This window comes from Anguilla rostrata, chromosome 1 (genome assembly GCF_018555375.3).
Source record: "Anguilla rostrata isolate EN2019 chromosome 1, ASM1855537v3, whole genome shotgun sequence".
Classification (NCBI taxonomy): Eukaryota; Metazoa; Chordata; class Actinopteri; order Anguilliformes; family Anguillidae; genus Anguilla; species Anguilla rostrata.
In genome coordinates this window covers 45073407-45091159 of record NC_057933.1, presented here as the reverse complement: position 1 = coordinate 45091159, position 17753 = coordinate 45073407, and the positions used below count along the sequence as shown (strand labels likewise).

General features: G+C 43.3%; 1 protein-coding gene across 1 annotated transcript; it reads right to left on the bottom strand.

Annotated features, from left to right (window-relative positions):
• Positions 1-299: 299 nt before the first annotated feature.
• Positions 300-16983, bottom strand: fzd6 (frizzled class receptor 6). The gene is made up of 7 exons (XM_064338043.1): positions 16839-16983; positions 14715-15126; positions 8792-8988; positions 5616-6624; positions 4343-4491; positions 3439-3879; positions 300-2980 (listed from the first exon to the last, which is right to left on the bottom strand). Exons 2-7 carry the CDS (start codon positions 14898-14900, stop codon positions 2815-2817), a joined length of 2148 nt encoding a protein of 715 aa, XP_064194113.1. The 5' UTR covers positions 14901-15126; positions 16839-16983; the 3' UTR covers positions 300-2814.
• Positions 16984-17753: the final 770 nt, after the last annotated feature.

Here is a 17753-nt window from a genome sequence, read left to right as displayed (position 1 = left end):
AGCAGAAAAGTCGCATTTCCCTTTGCCAACACATTTTGATTCCTGAAAGCGTGAAAATACAGTCTAATTTGATACCGTATGAAAGACTATGAACTACAGTGGCAGATTTTAAAAAATGTCTCAAGTTCATTAGCAGTCTTGTAGCCAAAATGAACAGGGCAATTAAAAAGGCATATTTGCCATATGGCAAGATGATAAGAATGAAAAGGATGACGAGTTAGTTTGAACTCGAAACAAAATCATGACAAAGGACAGAGAAAGAAATGGCGTTCTGATCACCTCAAAGCAGAGATTTAAAAAAAAAGACTACTGCCGTCTAGAATATAAAATCTAAAAAAACAAGGTTTAGATTGAACACAATGGGAAATAAACATTTCAAAGCTATGTTCTAAACAGGTACTTGTGGTAAAAGAAGAGAGATTGTTAGCGGAGGGACAGATGAGGGGTATCGGACAGAGTGAAGGAAAGAGTGGAGTGAGTGGGCCCACAAAAACCCCAGATTCTTTGGAGGCCCTTCCAGACAAATGCTCCAACATTTCATAATCAAAAGAGGCTTGTGTGGCTTGGCTGTTTGGTTTCTTAGTAAAGAAAACAGCCAGCATCCCCTAAAGTTCTTTCATTTTGAAGAAGATGAAAGACAAACAAGACTGCAAAAATGATTTAGCATTTTGCTATTTATTTTGCAACTCTGATCTAAATCTAAAAGAGCATTTGCTAATTGCATAATATATTAAAGGCAATAAACCGGTAAAAATGTTTTTTTTAAAGTAGTTTGTGTTGTACACAAATCTTGGCTTCTGGACTTTGTGAATTCCCTTTTGATAACAGCTGCCACCTATTTTTCAGGAGCGTAATCAGCTCCTGTTTTTTCCTATTGACAAAAGTGGTGCCAAGCTATCACATTAAGATACAGCACACAGATTATGAACATTTTTTCTGTAATATTCAGCATTTTGGACACACATAATAGGAAGACATTTTAAAAAGGCATGAAAATTGCTTTCAAGCTCATCAATACCACAAATAACTGCTTTGGAAACATCTCTGGAAAAAACACTGACAAATTGTGGTTGAAAATGGTAATGAGGCAGAAACATGAAAATTCTGCACAGGCCACTAATTATCTTCCTGACGTCAGTTCCGGAACTGTCCAACGATATAAACACCAAGAATGTTCCATTTAAGTAAAGCAGCAACGCTTTGGACTTTTCATTATGGTTTAAAAGTGAGATTTTAAGTCCTAAACCACTCCACTGATTCAAAATTCATTCAAAATGACTGATATTCAGACAATAAACATACTGCACCAATAGATTTAAACTGGCTATTAAGGCCTCTATTTTCTCCAGTACAAATTACTTCTGTTCAAAACATATTTTCTGTTGTCTAACAGGACAATGTCGCATAAAAATGAAAATGTTACGGTTACAGTGTTATACAGCATATTCTAGCATTAATCCGCAGCTAGTATTCACATTGGTCACTTCCTATGGATAGATACATGATGAGATCAGCTCCTCAATACAGTAACAGTAAATAAATGTTTTTTTTTTAATGAACACAGTCCCATAATTAGAGTGTTTCTAATAAGCACATAGGTCGCACCATTCATTACAGGTAAAGGTGGGATTTGTGTAGTGTAATGTTTAAGGGTAAAAGTTTTGAAAATGAATGTAGTAATCATCTTGACTGAGTGATGTTGTCTTATGTAGTGTTTAAGATGAAATCTTGTAATCTATATAAAGCTTAGTTTTAAATTCAAAGCCTAATAACTGGATACAACTTTAAATGAAAAATAAACTTTGAAATGAAAGTTGTTAGCCCTTCAGTAAATGCTAGATATGGTATCACACACATGTATTTATGGAAATTAATACTGAGGGAGAAGACCAACTGTCTATGGAAAAATATGTGAGTAAATTACAAAGCTTGAGAAACAAATACTACGAGAACTATTAATGTAACATATTGTACAATACTCATAAAATACCTGGTTAAAAGCGTATGCTGAAAATGCTATGATTACTGCAAAGATCACTACCTGCTTAATGTACTCAATAAATATATCAGATGTTAGAGCTCCGTTTATGCATGTTTAACAAACATCTCAGTAGACACAGTGTTGATGTGGAACAAGTACGGCAAAGCCTAACACAAAATACTCTCAACTGATCGTTTCTAGCTACATCATAATATGAGGCCGCACATTTCTGTATGCAAACAAAACTACAAACTACTACAAAGCAAAGTAAGAAAGACTGATAAAGCATTTTCAGTGTCCACCACAACTATTGTGTCTCCACAACAAACATTTGTCATGAACTCCATCCAGATATATTATACAAATCTCTAAAAATTTTAATTCACCCTCCACCAAAATTCAGTGTACGGACTAGTTTCCAGTGTTAGTTTGATTATAAAAAATGAAACAGGTATATGACACTACATTTTCACCAGTGTAAATTCTACATTCATATTATTTACCTGTATATCAATAAGTGGTGTTGACTGAGGCTTTGCAAAGGAGCATGGGGGCTGCAGTCCTTCAGAACTGCACAGTCCCCTGTCCTCTGCTTTGCCCGCAGTGGCTGGTGGATGAACATTCAGCATGGACTTCAATTTGGTTGTGGGTTCCAGGTACAGATCACATAGTGGTTGGGTGTGGCCTGTGATGTCACTAGGCATGTGCGGCTCATCATAAATCATATTGGCCACACGTGCCTCTAGTGTTAATGAAAAGGATGTAGGTACAGGTTTGGGGTGAGGGGGACTGGGGGTACTCACAAGAGTATGGATTTCAGAGAACAGTGGTGCTCAGGCATTGGAACAGCTGCTCTCTTTTTCCTTGCTCTCTTCGGGCGTCAGCCGCACCAGCGGGGGGGCGGAGCCTTTGCTGCTGGCGCTGTGGGAGGGGCTTAGTGTCGGCGGCTGCCCAATGGGACCCTGCTTTCCCTCTGCAAAGTCGCTCCTGGGCGTCATCCTCAGGGAACAAAAAGAATAGTTACTTACGCATTAGCCAGCTGAGGCAAGTACCATCTGCACTACCTATCATCTGTTTCTGCAGGCTTTGCTTGCCAAATGGAGATGGCATTCTGTAAAGCAAATCCTCTCCATTTACATCGGTAAAAGCAGTGCTACAGCCTGTATTTCTCATACATTTCCCCTCATAAATGATTAAACTGTAAAGAGGAAGATTGCTCTTCTTGAAGCCACATCAAGTTGTGAATGATGGTGCATTCAATAATCAACAGGTGTAACATTGAACAAATAAAGGTTCAGTATTGAGTTGAAATCAAAAAATGCAATTGCTGTAAGTTGCGTTGTCTACAAGCATCTGCCAAATGACTAGATTGGAAATTGTATAATAAAAGTAAAAGTAATTTTGGTTTGGATTGGCAGCTGTAGCACACACAGGAAGAGGGCACTTCTCTGAATTACCTGCCGTCTGGAACTCTCTGGAAGCTCTCGGAGCGGCTGCTGAACTTTGTGGAGCTGCCGGTTTTGCTCCGCCTCTCGAGGGCGTCGTGGGTGGGCAGGGCCTGTCCCGCCGGCTCCCTCTCCCCGCCGCCCCTCCGGGACCCCCGGCCCGCGCTGCCCCTCTCCACCTGCTCCCTCCCCGAGGCCTCCGACGAGCCCCTGACCTCGGAGAACGAGGGCCGGCCCGGGACGCCGGTGGACGCGGCGGTGGCGGCCGAGGGGACGCTGTGGCCCGCGGCAGGGGAGGTGGCCGCACCCGTGCTGGTCCCCATGGATTTGGAGATGACCTTCAGCTTGTGGGAGCTGGACTTGTAGTGCTTCTTCTTGTGCTGGACCCGGCTGTTGTGCTTGAGGAAGAACTCGCAAGACTCCTGTAGCACCCTACGGCTCTCACTGATCGGGCTGCAGTTCAGCAGAAAATAAAAACCACATCATTCATTTCAGTCAAAAACTGAGCTCCAAGACCTACTAAAACAAGACTGTGTAGTACACACCACCCATGCCAATCCAACAGTAACCACACCAAGGAGATTAGTGAAAAGAAACCTGTGAAAACCTTTATAAAACTGGACTGGGACCATGGGGGGTGGGGGTTGGATGAATGTCCGCATGCCCTACTTCAAAGTATGCTACATCAAAAAAACTTTTTAGTGAAAGTGATCAATGTTACTGTACTAGTGTCTGAGGTGGATATAGCTTAATTAAGAGTTTAATTTATAGTGACTTCTGGAATACTTCAAAAACACTCAAATTTAAAATCATGAGTGATAACCCGTACACAATTGCCTGGCTAGGCTCTGGAGGTAAGTAGGTCAGTAATGTAGAAGTATAACGGCGAGTGAGCGAGTGGTGCCTGGGATCTTACTCTTTTTTGCGGGTCCGGTTGAAGAAAAAGGCCCACTCTGAGCACGTCTTCTTACTGCTGACCCAGAAAACAGCCGATATTCCCACTACCAGTGTCATCAGGTATTTGACCAAAAACAGTGTCAAATCAGGACGGTCAATCTCATTTTTCTGAAATGGCAATGGAACAAAACAAAACATTCATCAGGTTTGTTAACCAGGCCTCAAATTCAAATTCATTTACAAAATAAGGCTGGCCAGAGTTGGCTGACTCAGCACAGCACAGTTGCAATTCCATTAGGCATCCAAATACACAGCAGTACCACAAGACTACGGTGACTGCTAGCTGTGCTATGCTATTCCTTGCCTTCCTCCCTTCCCTTATATGGTCTGTTTTTAGTGTCATCAAACTGTATAACTCTTGGCACCTACTGTATGCTCACAGATTGCTTCTAAACTGCCCAGTAACACTATCAGACAGCTAATCTTCTAATCTGAGTCTCTGATTTAGTGAAGACTTTCAGTCTGAGGTGGAGCCTAGGAAAATATTCCAAGGACTCAACAAAATCAGTGATAGTTTTTCCAAAGTTTTGCTTTATTTTTTCAGATTTTCAGAATTCAGATTTCTTGTTGTATTATTCCTGATTTTGGATGTTCTGATTATCATATAAGAAAAATCTATTTTCTTCACTGTAATCACTTTTTTTCAAAAGGGGGTATTTCAGAAATCTGAAATACCCCCTCAACCCCCACAAGAACTTTTATTTTGAAATATAGCCCCTTACTACAGACCTGAAATCTATGACATGAAAATATATTAACTGAATGCTGCTAATCAGAGTAGCAGCTGTGTAACCATGGAAGAAAAGGGAGGTAGAGGACCCCTGCATTTGGATAGATTTATCTCTGGAATGCATGATTGTAGCTTGTATGTAGTGGAAACATTGCAGCAGCTTTAAAAAACAGTTTGAATGACCACAATCAGTTTCAAACAGGGTGCCCCTTCAATTTAAACACTTTGTTTTCAAGATTCACCAGATTCTGTATAAATTACCAAATTTTCAGATTAATTACCACATCACAAAATGTATGGAGTGCAATGGATACAGAGCCCTGTGCAACAGAACCTTCTAGATACGGAAGCATGAAGGAGAGAAGGAAGGTTGAGCCCAGAGCCATGTATTTAAATGGTATATGGAAAACCATGCAGAACTTGAAGTGAGTCATCATGGTTCCAGGCCTACAGTGGAATAAGGGCGCCCTTATCTGGCAAGCCCAAGGCGAGCGGCTCATACCGAGTGAGAGCAGGGGATGCTGTACTCCTGGCAGTGGTCGTTGACCCAGGTGTCCTCCCAGGCGCCCCGCCGGGCCTGCTCGTACGCGTAGCAGCCCAGCAGCACCACCAGGGGCAGCAGGTAGAGGCCGCTGAAGACGCCGATGCGGATCATGAACTTCTTGAGCTTCTCCTGGTTGCGCTCGTCGTGCTGGATCACCTGGCGCACGTGGTTGAGCGAGACGATGCCGGCCAGCAGCAGGGAGAGGCCGACCAGCACGCCCACGCAGAGCGGCGCCAGCACGAACCAGCGCAGCGCGTCCAGGTCGTAGAGCCCCACGAAGCAGACGCCGCTGATGCCGTCGCCCTCCACCTTGTCCAGGGCCAGCAGCATGACGGTCAGGGCGCCGGGGACGCCCCAGGCCACCGAGTGGAACCACACCGCCTTCTTCTCGATGGCCTCGCAGCTCCACTTGGGCCCCGCCGCCAGGAACCAGGTGATGGTGAGGATGACCCACCAGACGGTGCCGGCCGTGGAGAAGAAGTAGAGCAGCATGAAGAGCAGGGTGCAGCCCTTGTTCTGGGAGCCCAGGACCACCGTGTCCTCCGCGCCCGGCAGGGAGGCCCGGCGGCAGGCCGCGCGGTCGCCCAGCAGGAAGCCCACGAAGTAGATGAGCGACACCACGCTGTAGCACACGGCGTAGAAGATGATGGGCCTCTCGGGGTAGCGGAACCGCTTGACGTCTATCAGGAAGGTGAGGAAGGTGAAGAGCGTGGCGCACAGGCAGACGATGGACGACACGCCGATGAAGCTCTTGGCGAACTCCACCTCGTGGGGCTTGAGGTACATGTTGGCGCACGGGGGGGCGCAGTCCTGCACGCCCAGGAAGGACGAGCCCTGGCCCGGCGGGGTCTTCAGGTGCAGCGGGCACCAGAAGCCCAGGTCCCGCTTGGCGGACGGCGGGCTCTTGGGCGTGGTCACGTGGCTGGTAGCAGACGAATCGTCTGGAGAACTGGGGCATTTCTTCAACCTGGAAGAAAGCAAGAAAACCTTAGAGCCTCCATGAGGGGAAAACCAAAAACACCAGTGGTTACACCACCATTTTACAGCACCCAATTGAATAACACATCAGCTGAGGTGGAGGGAAGGGTTAATCATCCTCCAAACTAAACATTAAACTGGGGGATGTTTAGATAGCCAGAATGGCTAGCATAACTCCACTACTATGGAATAACCTTCTAAAAACATTGTATGAGAATCTAAGGGAATCAGACACAGTCTCGATATTTAAGCCTAGATTATGAATAAATCTTTACAGTGAAGGCTATAACCAGTCATAGTCTAGACACTGAGCTGGAGAAGTGTGCAGACACAGTGCGTAAGGGGGCAATAAACCTGACTTCCTGTCACCTTTCAACAGCTGTAACCCTAATTTCACTGGCAGACTCTGGTTGGAAGGTTTCTTGCATTTCTCATGCCTGTACAGATTTGCCGTCTGTACAGGTAGCTCCCATTGGAATCTCCGGAGAGGGGGGTCATATTTTATGTTGCCATCTTCACTCTGTATGTTTGTCTTTACATTACATTACATTACAGGCATTTGGCAGACGCTCTTATCCAGAGCGATGTACAACAGAGTGTATAACCATAACCAGGAACAAGTATGACAACCCTAAGAAAAGTCCGGTCAAGTGAGGGAACAACCGCATAGTTCAACTTGACCCTGAAGGTTAAACTGATTAACATAACAACGAGAACGGCAAAACGCAGTCTATGGAAAAAATACAGCAGTAGTTAAGACAGTTAATGCACCTAATCACCTACAAACAGCTTACAGTAATTTACAGGATAGGGAGGATGGGAGAGGTGCAGCCTGAAGAGGTGAGTCTTCAGTCGTCGTTTGAAATGGGTCAGTGTCTCAGCTGTTCTGACCTTCACAGGGAGGTCATTCCACCATCGTGGGGCCAGAACAGACAGGAGACGTGTTCTGGAAGTGCAGGTGCGAAGAGGGGGAGGTGCTAGGCCTCCTGTAGGTCTTCTACCTACAGCTCTTCCCCAACTCCCTATTCTTGCTTTTCGATTTCCCTCTACCAGCAACAGGGAGTCCCAAGCCACACCTAACCCCCTGCCCCCCACTCCAAACCTCCACCCCACCCCAAGACCACCACCTCCAGACACTATCATGAAAACAATCCTGAATAGATTAGACAGAAGAACATTTTACTTGAACACGTTGGTCTCTATAAACCCACAGCTGGCCGGAGGAGGATGGGAAACTGTACTTTTCAGTACAGTTTCCCCACAAGGTTTGTTTCTACATATCATCTTGGGAGTTGTCCTTTCCACTCTTGGCTAATCTAACTGACGGTTTTATAGCCATTAAGGACTGGATGTGCTTCAACTTCCTTAAGCCGAATGAAGACAAAATTTAAGTCTTTGTGTAATATTTTTTGGAATAGCAGCAAGCGAGTGTTATTTCTTTGTTTCAATGTTGCCTTGCACATCAAGAAACTAGTCCAATCCTGTTTTTTTTCCATTTGAGAAACATTGTTAAGATCAAACTTGTCCTGTCTCTTCAGGACATTGAGAAAATGACTCATGCTTTTGTGTCATCTCGATTAGACTATTCTAAAGCTTCATTTACATGTCTGAGTCAAGGAGCTGTGACTCGTCTTCACTTGGTCAAAAATGCAGCAGCTCGTCTTCTCACTAAGACCAAACGCAGGGAGCCAATCACTCCGGGGCTTGCTCTTGCTCTTCATTGGTTACCAGAGACTTTTAGAACCAGTTTTAAAACCCTTGTAACTGCATTCCATGGTGAAGCCCCTGCATAGATCTCTGAACTGCTGTTGCCCTACAGCAACGCGGGCTCTCTTAGGTCCCCTAACCAAGGCCTACTGGTTATCCCTACGACAAGAAGTAAGGGGGGGGGGCTGTGCTTTTGCTGTTTGAGTCCCGGGTTTAGGCCGAGGGTATACAGTGAAGCCTGTTCGCTTGCAAGGGAGTTACACGGGATCTTTAATGATTGCGGTGAGCAGCCAGAGGGACCCTTATAAAAGGATGACTTAAACCACATGTAACCCTGGTGACGCTGTAATCCAGCATCAATGGATTCTTTGGGCAGCCACTACCGTAACCCTCTGCCTGAACGTAAGAGGCCCCTCCCCCCACCGCTCCACTTCAGCCCTGCCGCTCACCTGTCGCACTGGAGCTCCGGGGGCCAGTCGATGCCGAAGGTCTCGATGAGCTTGCTGCAGTTGGAGTGGACGGTCTCGCACAGCCCGCGGCACGGCCAGCTGACCTCGCTCGGCTCGGCGCACGTGGGGACAAACGCCTGGCACAGGAAGTGGTGGACGTCCGGGGAGCACTGCAGGCTGACCAGGGGCATGAACGACTGCGCGGAGGGGAGAAAGAAACACCGTTATCATTTTCTCTATGTCACTCTGATCATTAAGCTACAAAGCAAATTACAACTGATTGTACATAGCGTATACTAGGCAAGAAGGACAAGTTAAATACCCATTAAATATAACAATTCAGAAAATGAAATTTTATAAAGTATAATATTATTTATACTCGGTTTATAACTATTTATTCCTTGCGTAAAATTTGAAAAGTCCAGGTGTCACTGCCCATGCCATCTCTGTAGTCCTAAGACAATCGGAGAGGGGTACACTAGCACAGCAGGTTCCATAACTGTGCAGCCACCCGCTACTTTTCACTTTGTAATACACAGGCCGAGCTGCACAGTTACTGCTCCACAGGACTGTGCAACAGCCCCAGCTGGAGTAGGAAAATCGTGATCGCCTGAATGACCACAGGAGTCGCAATCGTGCGATGAAGAGAGATATGTGCTTTCTGCAGTCTGCCAGCATTTCACAAGATATTTCAGTGACCACAACAGAAGGTCAAGAAGACTGAGGTAATGAGATCCAGTCAAACCCAATCGCAAACAAATCAAACATTTTGCTTTAGTAGACGCTGCCGTGTGTGAAAATCAAAGGAATTCTTTTTTGGAATTTCTTTCGATCTTTAATGGTTTCAAAACACTGAGATTTGAAACAATTAATCCGAAATTGCGGGTTTAAACAGAGAATCGAGCTTTTACAACACGTTTAAACTTTTTTATTTTATTGATTTTTTTAATCAAAATCCTAAGCCGTGGGGCACATCAATAAATGGAGAACAATTTTCATTTCCTGCAAAAAAGTGTTTAGAAGATTTAAGAGAAGCAGAAAGTAGCTTGGGTGGCCTGTAATGTACTGCCCCATCCAACAAAGAGCTCCTTTCACACGCTGGTGCTGATATTCTTCCGTTTTTGCTGATCGAAAACGGAGGGATGGGGGGGGGGGGTGGAGGGGTTCAGGAAATTACTGCTGGCTTTTCTGGCAACAAACACAGAATGACTAAGTGAGAGGACTGCTGCTGGCCTCCAACAGCCAGGGAGAGGATATCATTTCTGCCCAAAAATAAAGGTTTGGGTCGGGGTAAGCTGAATTCTAATTTACTCTCTGCCTCGCAGCAGCCAGCAGCTTCAAACCAGTTTTTTGTTGTTCATTTATTTAGCGCTTCAAGGTCACTTGCGACAACTGTACGATTTCATCTGATACTATAAATGAAGTTTTTGCTGAAAAACAAAGCACTTCTTATTGTATTGAATCAAACCTAACCTAATGTCTGCCCTTCCAAACCAAAGCTTTTGCAGTCCCTGCTATCTGAATATACTGTGGTGCAAGTTCTGGCGGAACGCATCGATTTAATGGTGTACAGTTGCGGAACAGTTCTGACTAATAAGAATCCAACTGATAGCTACAATAGCACCCCTTTCGAAATACGGGCTCTCACAGGAAATAAGGCAAGCCCCAGAACCTCATTTTAACTCCCAATGGTCTGACCCTCAGCAAGCTTGGGGGTCTCCAAAACAAAGTTTACAAAGGCAACCAGTTCTGAGGTTTTGATCTGAAGTTACCTTTTTTATTTTGGCGGGAGACACTGTGCAAATGACTCAGAGGGAATCCCATCCGTTTTGGAGAATATTACAATCAAGAAGGACACTTCAATTTCGGCTTGAGGATCAGGCTTGGTTTGTGTGTATGTTTACTTAAGAGGGGGTTAGTATCTTGTGCAGTTTTATCTCCGCTTTCATAAATAGCCATCCCCATCCGCTAGGTCTCCATCACACTACCGTGCACCCTGGGGAATGTATTTTCATTCCAAGCGGACATTTACTTTTCATTCATGAAAATCCCTACTGCAGAGAGACAATACAAACAACTGCTGTGTTCATACACAAGGGTATTTCAGTAAGTTATCAGACTTCCCGAAAGATCAGGAAGGAAGCATTAACATGAGGATAGCTGAATTACCGTTGTAAGCCAAACGTTCCTGCTGGGCTTTCAAAGGTAGTTATTCATCATTTATGCCTGGTGGGCAAACGCTGAGGATTACAAAGGTTACATAAGGAAAATTTTGGTCGATTAATGCCGGGCTCCGCTAACAAGACAGCCATTCATGTGGCGTATGTATGTATATTTTTTCATATATTTTTCCGTCCTCAGGCACGGTACAGCACAGATCTGGGTTTAGGAGGGTAAGCAAACTCGGGCACGTTTCTGTGGCAACTCTGTTTCACAGCCACGGAGTTCCTCCTTTCCAGCCGAATGCTTTCTCAGTCAACACTGCCATGTCCCCACATCCACTTCCAGCCGCCAATAACACAAATGCAGTTGTGCATTCATTGGCAATAACCTAGAGCCATTTTTTTCCTCACTTCCTGCCCCCAGAAGGATCTCGCTAATTCTAGACAAAAGCTTTCAGCCTCCATTGACAAAAACCCTGTAAATCTGAACACACGTTTGCTCTACGCACACCAGCGCTAGCATTCACTCTACAGCTATCGCACTGCTAAAGCTTGAAAAGCTTGAGCTTGCTCCCCTCACGAAAAAAATAATAATTTAATGTAAAAAAACCCAACTTATTCCAGGGCATAAATGGCAAACTTCATATGATGCATATTTCAATGATTGGGTGAATTTTCACTGCTGCTAGGGTACCTACCTGTATATTTTACAAAGGTGTGTTCTAACAGGAACCAAAAAACATGGCAGAGAAATCACAGACAGGTTATGCAATTTATCTTTTAATAAGGATGCTGCAGGTTAAAATTAAAATGACCGGGCATCCTCTTGTACCCTTGACTAAGATTTAACAAGCAATGCTACTGTAAATATTCAACCATACCAACGTACTGTAAACTATGGAAGAAAAAAAAATTTGAAGTCATGATTCACAACATACTTTACACACATCACTTCAATAATCATTATATGTGATCAAGACAAGAAGTAATATTGACTGAAATTTTCAGTCACATGTTTAGGTAAGTAACTAAATGTAATGTTAATAAATGGCATTCGAATAAATTTGACTTGATCTGAGATGAGAAGACACTTCTAGATAATTACAAATATTTAAAAATAATTTATAGGTATAAATACATAAATATAGGCTAATACAAATGGAAAATATTCATGCAGAACAGCTTGAAAACTGTTAACTGCTCATTAGACCAGACTTGCAGCCTCTCATCCCAGTGGGGATTCAGTGTTTTAATCATACATTTAATGTTTTACTTTAATTACTGAAACACTCAAAATTGTGTGGACGGGAGGTCGGGCACAGTGCTCCACAGAGAAACACCCCATGCCCAGGATATGGGCAGTTTTCCTGAAAACACCCATATAATACACCTTCAGCTACGCTGGCTTCAGAGCAGGGGAGCTTGCCAGAAACAACAAAAAAATGACACAATGATAACAACTGGGCCTTCCCACATAACGTATTGAGTTTCCTAGATGACCTTTTCACTTGGCTGGGTAATGAACTGGATTTTGCACTAGAAAAAACACTATTCTAGGGTGGGAGAGTGCAACACGCATGTGTGTGTGTGTGTGTGTGTGTGTGTAAATCAGTGAGTGAGTGAGTGGGTTCGAGAGACCGTTGCCAAGAATGTGAACGTGCCTTTGTTCAAAGCTGGGTGTGTCTCTTTCCTCTCTATATCAAAGGACTCGCACAATAAAGTGCGGAAAGTTCCATGGCCATTAACGCCCCGAAATATGAGGTGCACTGCAGTCAGACACCACACAAAGAACCCTCCAGAACACTTTTCCATGCTTAGTGAAGACCCCATTACAGTCAAAATTTATGGCAAGATAATATTAAGAATATACGAGTAAGGTACAGAGGGTTTCCCATTGCCACATATAGTCATTCTGGTCCACCTTACCAAAACAATGCCATTTTAGCAAACAATTGGTCGAAAATCTGTTAAATGTGCATTAAACATAACTTGTGCTGTTGTCTTGATTTGAAGCACAAATGGTACATATGATTTGTACTTCACGTAGTTTCCTATGTATGTTTGCCACACACTGCTGTAAATACACTCTTCAATGTTAGCGAAAAAAGTGAACATTAGCAGGCAATTGTCAGCAAGCATGACAACTAGAAAGCTATGGTTTAGCATGTAGCTATTTGCCTTTTTGAGCTCACACAGGCATAACTTTTTTCTTATGTCTAAATTACATGTGAGAGAATGAATGGTCCGCATAGCTTGCAGTGATGTTACATTAGACTTAAACTTATACCCAGCACATACACCCATATTTTCTTTGTCACACCAACAAAATTGCATGCAGTAAGTGTACAGTGCATGTGGCCTTTGTTGGTTTTTATGCGATTGATAATGTATATTATTTGTCACTGACATTTTGGACATATGTTTGCGGGGAATGACAGAAATGGACTATGTTTAATGATTATGCTAATAAACCACGACCTAACAAGCCGGTATATTGGTTTGCATATAAATTTGGACCTGTATAACACAGTTATGAAATTAGATCGAGAACCTCCTCACAAGGCAGGGTTTCCCCCAGGAAAAAAGTTAGCGGAGGGGGAAGTGCCTCATAGGGTAAGCAGCAGCAGCCTGAACAGGGATACAGTCCCTGTTGGACTCATATGAACACTGCTGTTGTACCCTTGAGCAAGGCACTTAACCCTCATTGCTTCAGTATCCAGCAATATAATTGGATGAAATGCAAATGCTATGTAAAAAAAAAAAAAAAAAGTCAGAGTCGCTCTAGATAACAGCGTCTGCTAAATGCCAGTAATATGTACCATGCTAGCGCTGAATTAACACTGAACATTTTGCTGTGTGTTCACTTGGCACAGCCTACACCCGTTTCGACAGGCTACATGCTGCCTTAGCGTGACCGAGCACCACTGCGCATTTTATGCCCTTCAGTGATGGAGATCTGAGTCTGGGGATCTAGCCTATTGTTTTTTTCTCTGATGTTTGAGGAGGCGTTTATGAATTCAGTGGAGGCCCAGTGCCTCTGCTATAATACCAGGGGAAACCCTGTAAGGAATATATTTGCCCGTTAAATTCACTAAAACTTTGTCATCATACTACATATTCAGTATCTAAAATGACATAAAAACCTTTATTTTTATTCCTGCCTCTAGCCCAATGCATGCTGAGATAGGCTCCAGCACTCCCCTTCCCAGGATAAGCAGATATGGATAATGGATGGATGGATGGATGGATAGAATATCATATTTATTTCTGACATCAGTGCATTCACGATGATAGCGCAGATGAAGTATAACTCGGAGCCAAGCTCTGGGTTTTCACTGTGTAATTCATATGTTAAATAAAATGTCTGCTTCATTCCATCCAGTCCCACCAGACAGCACTGGCACAGCCAGGACTCATTTCTAAACCGTGGGGATCGGCTCTGTGCCACAAAGCAACGCTTCAGTTGGATAAACCACCCAGGGGCGCCCAGGTAAAGTTGGTTTTGAAAGACTTCTGCATGAAAATAAAGTTGTAGTGTATAGTGCTGAAAGGAGCTCAGGGCAACTAAAAATCATACCTTCAGAGCTGGCGGTGGTATCGTGTGATGCTAATTGTAGTAGACATGGCCTTGCAAGTTTCATGGGTATAACAAGTATAGACATCATTATAAGTTCCAAATATATGAGCACTCAAGATAATAGGCAGCTGTATTCACAGCTGAAACCGTCCATTTTAGCACAATATACTGCATAAAGACTGACCTCCATTTTGCTGGCTGCGATGTCCTGGTCATAGTGCTCCATCATGTTTGGGAAGTAGGTCATGTTATAAGGCATGTTCAGGCAACGGGGCACCCTGATTGGCTCACAGGTGAAGTCACTGTGGCCACGGCTGTGACCCACCGACGCCAGCGCCAGGCACACCAACGTCACCCCCGGTCCCCACATGGTCGCGGCTGTTTGGGGCGGTTTCACCGGAGTCCGGAGGTGCAGGCCTAGCGTGTCAATGGCGGGCGGACAGAGGGAAATCTCGTGCTGTATCGGCACTCGCTCTCTGTCCACATTCCCTGAGCCCGGGGGTCATCTCCGTGGAGACGAGGGCAGTTGCAGTCCACACCTTCCCATCAGGCACTGCTGCAGCTGTCTCCTCTTGTTCCCACAGGTAAGTGCTGCCCTGCGCCAAAAAATGTTTTAAAAAAAGATTTCACGTTTCACGTTTCAGGCATTTTTTTATGTTTCAAATTACAAAGCCTTTTGGATTTTTACATGGTATCCATTTATACAGCTGGACATACTTCAGCAGAGTACAATGGCAGTGCCATGCCTGAGAATTAATCCTACAACCTTTTGGTTACAGACAGACAGAAAAATTTGGTATATTGAGTGGACCAAGTGATGCTTATTTTATACAGGAATCCTGTTTTTACTTTTAAAAGTCCCATTTTTCTCAGCAGGAAGATATCATAACCTCTCAAATAAGTCTGAAACAAATGCAGGAAATACCTTTGTTGTGTGTTCATACTAATAAGCATTTCCCAATCAATGGACCTATTAGCATTGTAATAGGCCTAGCCTACATGACATTGATCAAACTACCCTGTAGCTATCAACAGCAGCAGGTTTGTTTTGCCTTAATTGTTGCTGAGAAGATACTTGTGGATTTGGCCAGTAGAAGACCAGTTCTTTGCAGAAAATGATTAGAACCAGGGCCAGCTATGCTCTGGGGTGGCTTTCTCAAGATGCCTATGACCAGCATCAAAGACTAGCTTAATTAAAGACAAGCTTAATTAGGAAAACACAAGTCTAAACAAAGATGATGGCTAATGCTTGTATTGGAAAGTACTGTTTAAAAAAACTGAGAAAAACCAAAAGCCATAACCAGTCAGAATACATTTTGAAAAACAAGAGATGCATGCATGTGAAAGGGTTTAAGCCTGTTCAACAGGCTACAGGTTGAGACTACTAAAAGGATTAAAATGCATATTCTGGTTAAGGAACCATGGTAGTTCAGAATCAGGGGCATGAAAGTACAAATTAAATAGGAATGACGTGAGGAAAGTATAAATGAAGAGACAGTTGCATGGCTTGTTGATACAAGCTTGTCTCTTTTGTAAGTAGGTATGCTGGATGGTAGTGTCTGATTTCACTACGACGCATACAGTAATTTTTCACAGAACACACAACGGAGAGCGAGTGACAGCGCCAGAAAAGGAATTTACCTGAAGAAAGGCTGAATAAGGACATGAAAGAGATGTATCATGTAACAAATCTTGCGCCACTGTTAACTTCTTAATACACGACATGTTTCATGTTTTATTCACTTCACTAACATTCGAAGTATTATCAATATGTTTATTGGTTCAGCCGCAGGTTAATTCATGTTTCTGTATTTCTCACCACATTGCATTGGCTATCACACCTCTTTATTTTATGTCAAATAAAAGTAAACAAGAGTATGAAGGCCTTATTAACCATTAGAACTACATCATTTGATTGCTGTTTAGCCTAAAAAGTTCAAGCGACAACTTACATAAAAACAATCCAATACAGGAACACAAGACTAAACCATCGAAAGAGTAAAACGTGCTTCCTGTCCACTTCTTAAAGAATAATTCACGTTATTTAACTTACTTAGCAGTTTACAGACTAGTCAATAGATCAAGCCTAGCAAGCACTCTCTGGTTTCTGACTTGCGATTACTGGGACACATTTACCCCTCCTGTTGGTAACTTAGTCCGGGAAGTAAAGTTAGAAAACGTCGCTGCTTCAAAGACTCGCGAAATGGCCTGGCTGAACGAAGTTTCGATCAGATACATACCGAAATAACATTTGTGATAAACATCAATCGTTAAGACACCAGCAGTGTAACGATGCAACTCAGCTTACCTCGGATTCACGACAGTGCTTAGCTTATTACTTTCAATCGATTATTCCATCCACATTCCTTCTTTGTGTTGTTTTCTCCGCTTCCTGGCTCATTCATGCGTTCTCCGCCTCCCTGTGTGAATATCGTGCTGTCTGTAACCATCCACAGGGGGGAACCCTAGACCATTCGACACAACTAAGTATAATAAACTCCATCAGCCAGTAGAAGACTGACTGTTAACACGTGGACCATAAAATATTTCCACTGTTAGGCACATCAGTGTTTACATTGCATGTACATATTCAGATCTATATTGTTTTACACATTTCGCGATTGCATATTGCCTTCGGTTGCATGAGATTGTATGTTCTTTTCGAACCAGTAATTTTACCACAATTGATAGTGATTGAAATAAATATATTACTGTCCCCTCTATCACTACACGTCATTAATATTCATGCATTTTATGTCGCTACTAAATTAAGACTTTAAACTGTCTAAAAGGGTGGAATGAATAATGACAAGGTGTAAAGAAATGACAAGGTGGAATGATCTCAGCTTATATAACAAAATCAGTTTAGTGTGGACAATAGGACAGTGACATAATGTAGAAACATGGTGAAATTGTATTGTTTTATGGCATATTTTTGCTCAAGTATAACACCGAGGGAGATGGCAAAAATATCCATATCCACCCGCAAGAAAATGCATGAAATGCACTCTGAGATCTATATATTTGTGTTTTCTATGACAAAGACTCATAACCTTGTATTTCCGGTCCTTCGGAACCCACACTGCAATCATTACACATAACGTATTAAGTAATATTTCCCAGGGACTGCAAGCAGTACTACAAAGCAGGACTGACATTTTTAAAGTGTTTTGAATTACTTAACTGGGGGGTCAGTGTTGGGTAATCCCCAGCAACAACCAGC

Coding starts and splice junctions, on each gene's coding strand:
- fzd6 (XM_064338043.1), bottom strand. CDS start 14,900: ATGTGGGGACCGGGGGTGACGTTGGTGTGCCTGGCGCTGGCGTCGGTG. Junction 3,880..4,342: donor AACCGGACCCGCAAAAAAGA/GTAAGATCCCAG, acceptor GCTGAACTGCAG/CCCGATCAGTGAGAGCCGTA. Junction 2,981..3,438: donor CAGAGAGTTCCAGACGGCAG/GTAATTCAGAGA, acceptor TTGTTCCCTGAG/GATGACGCCCAGGAGCGACT.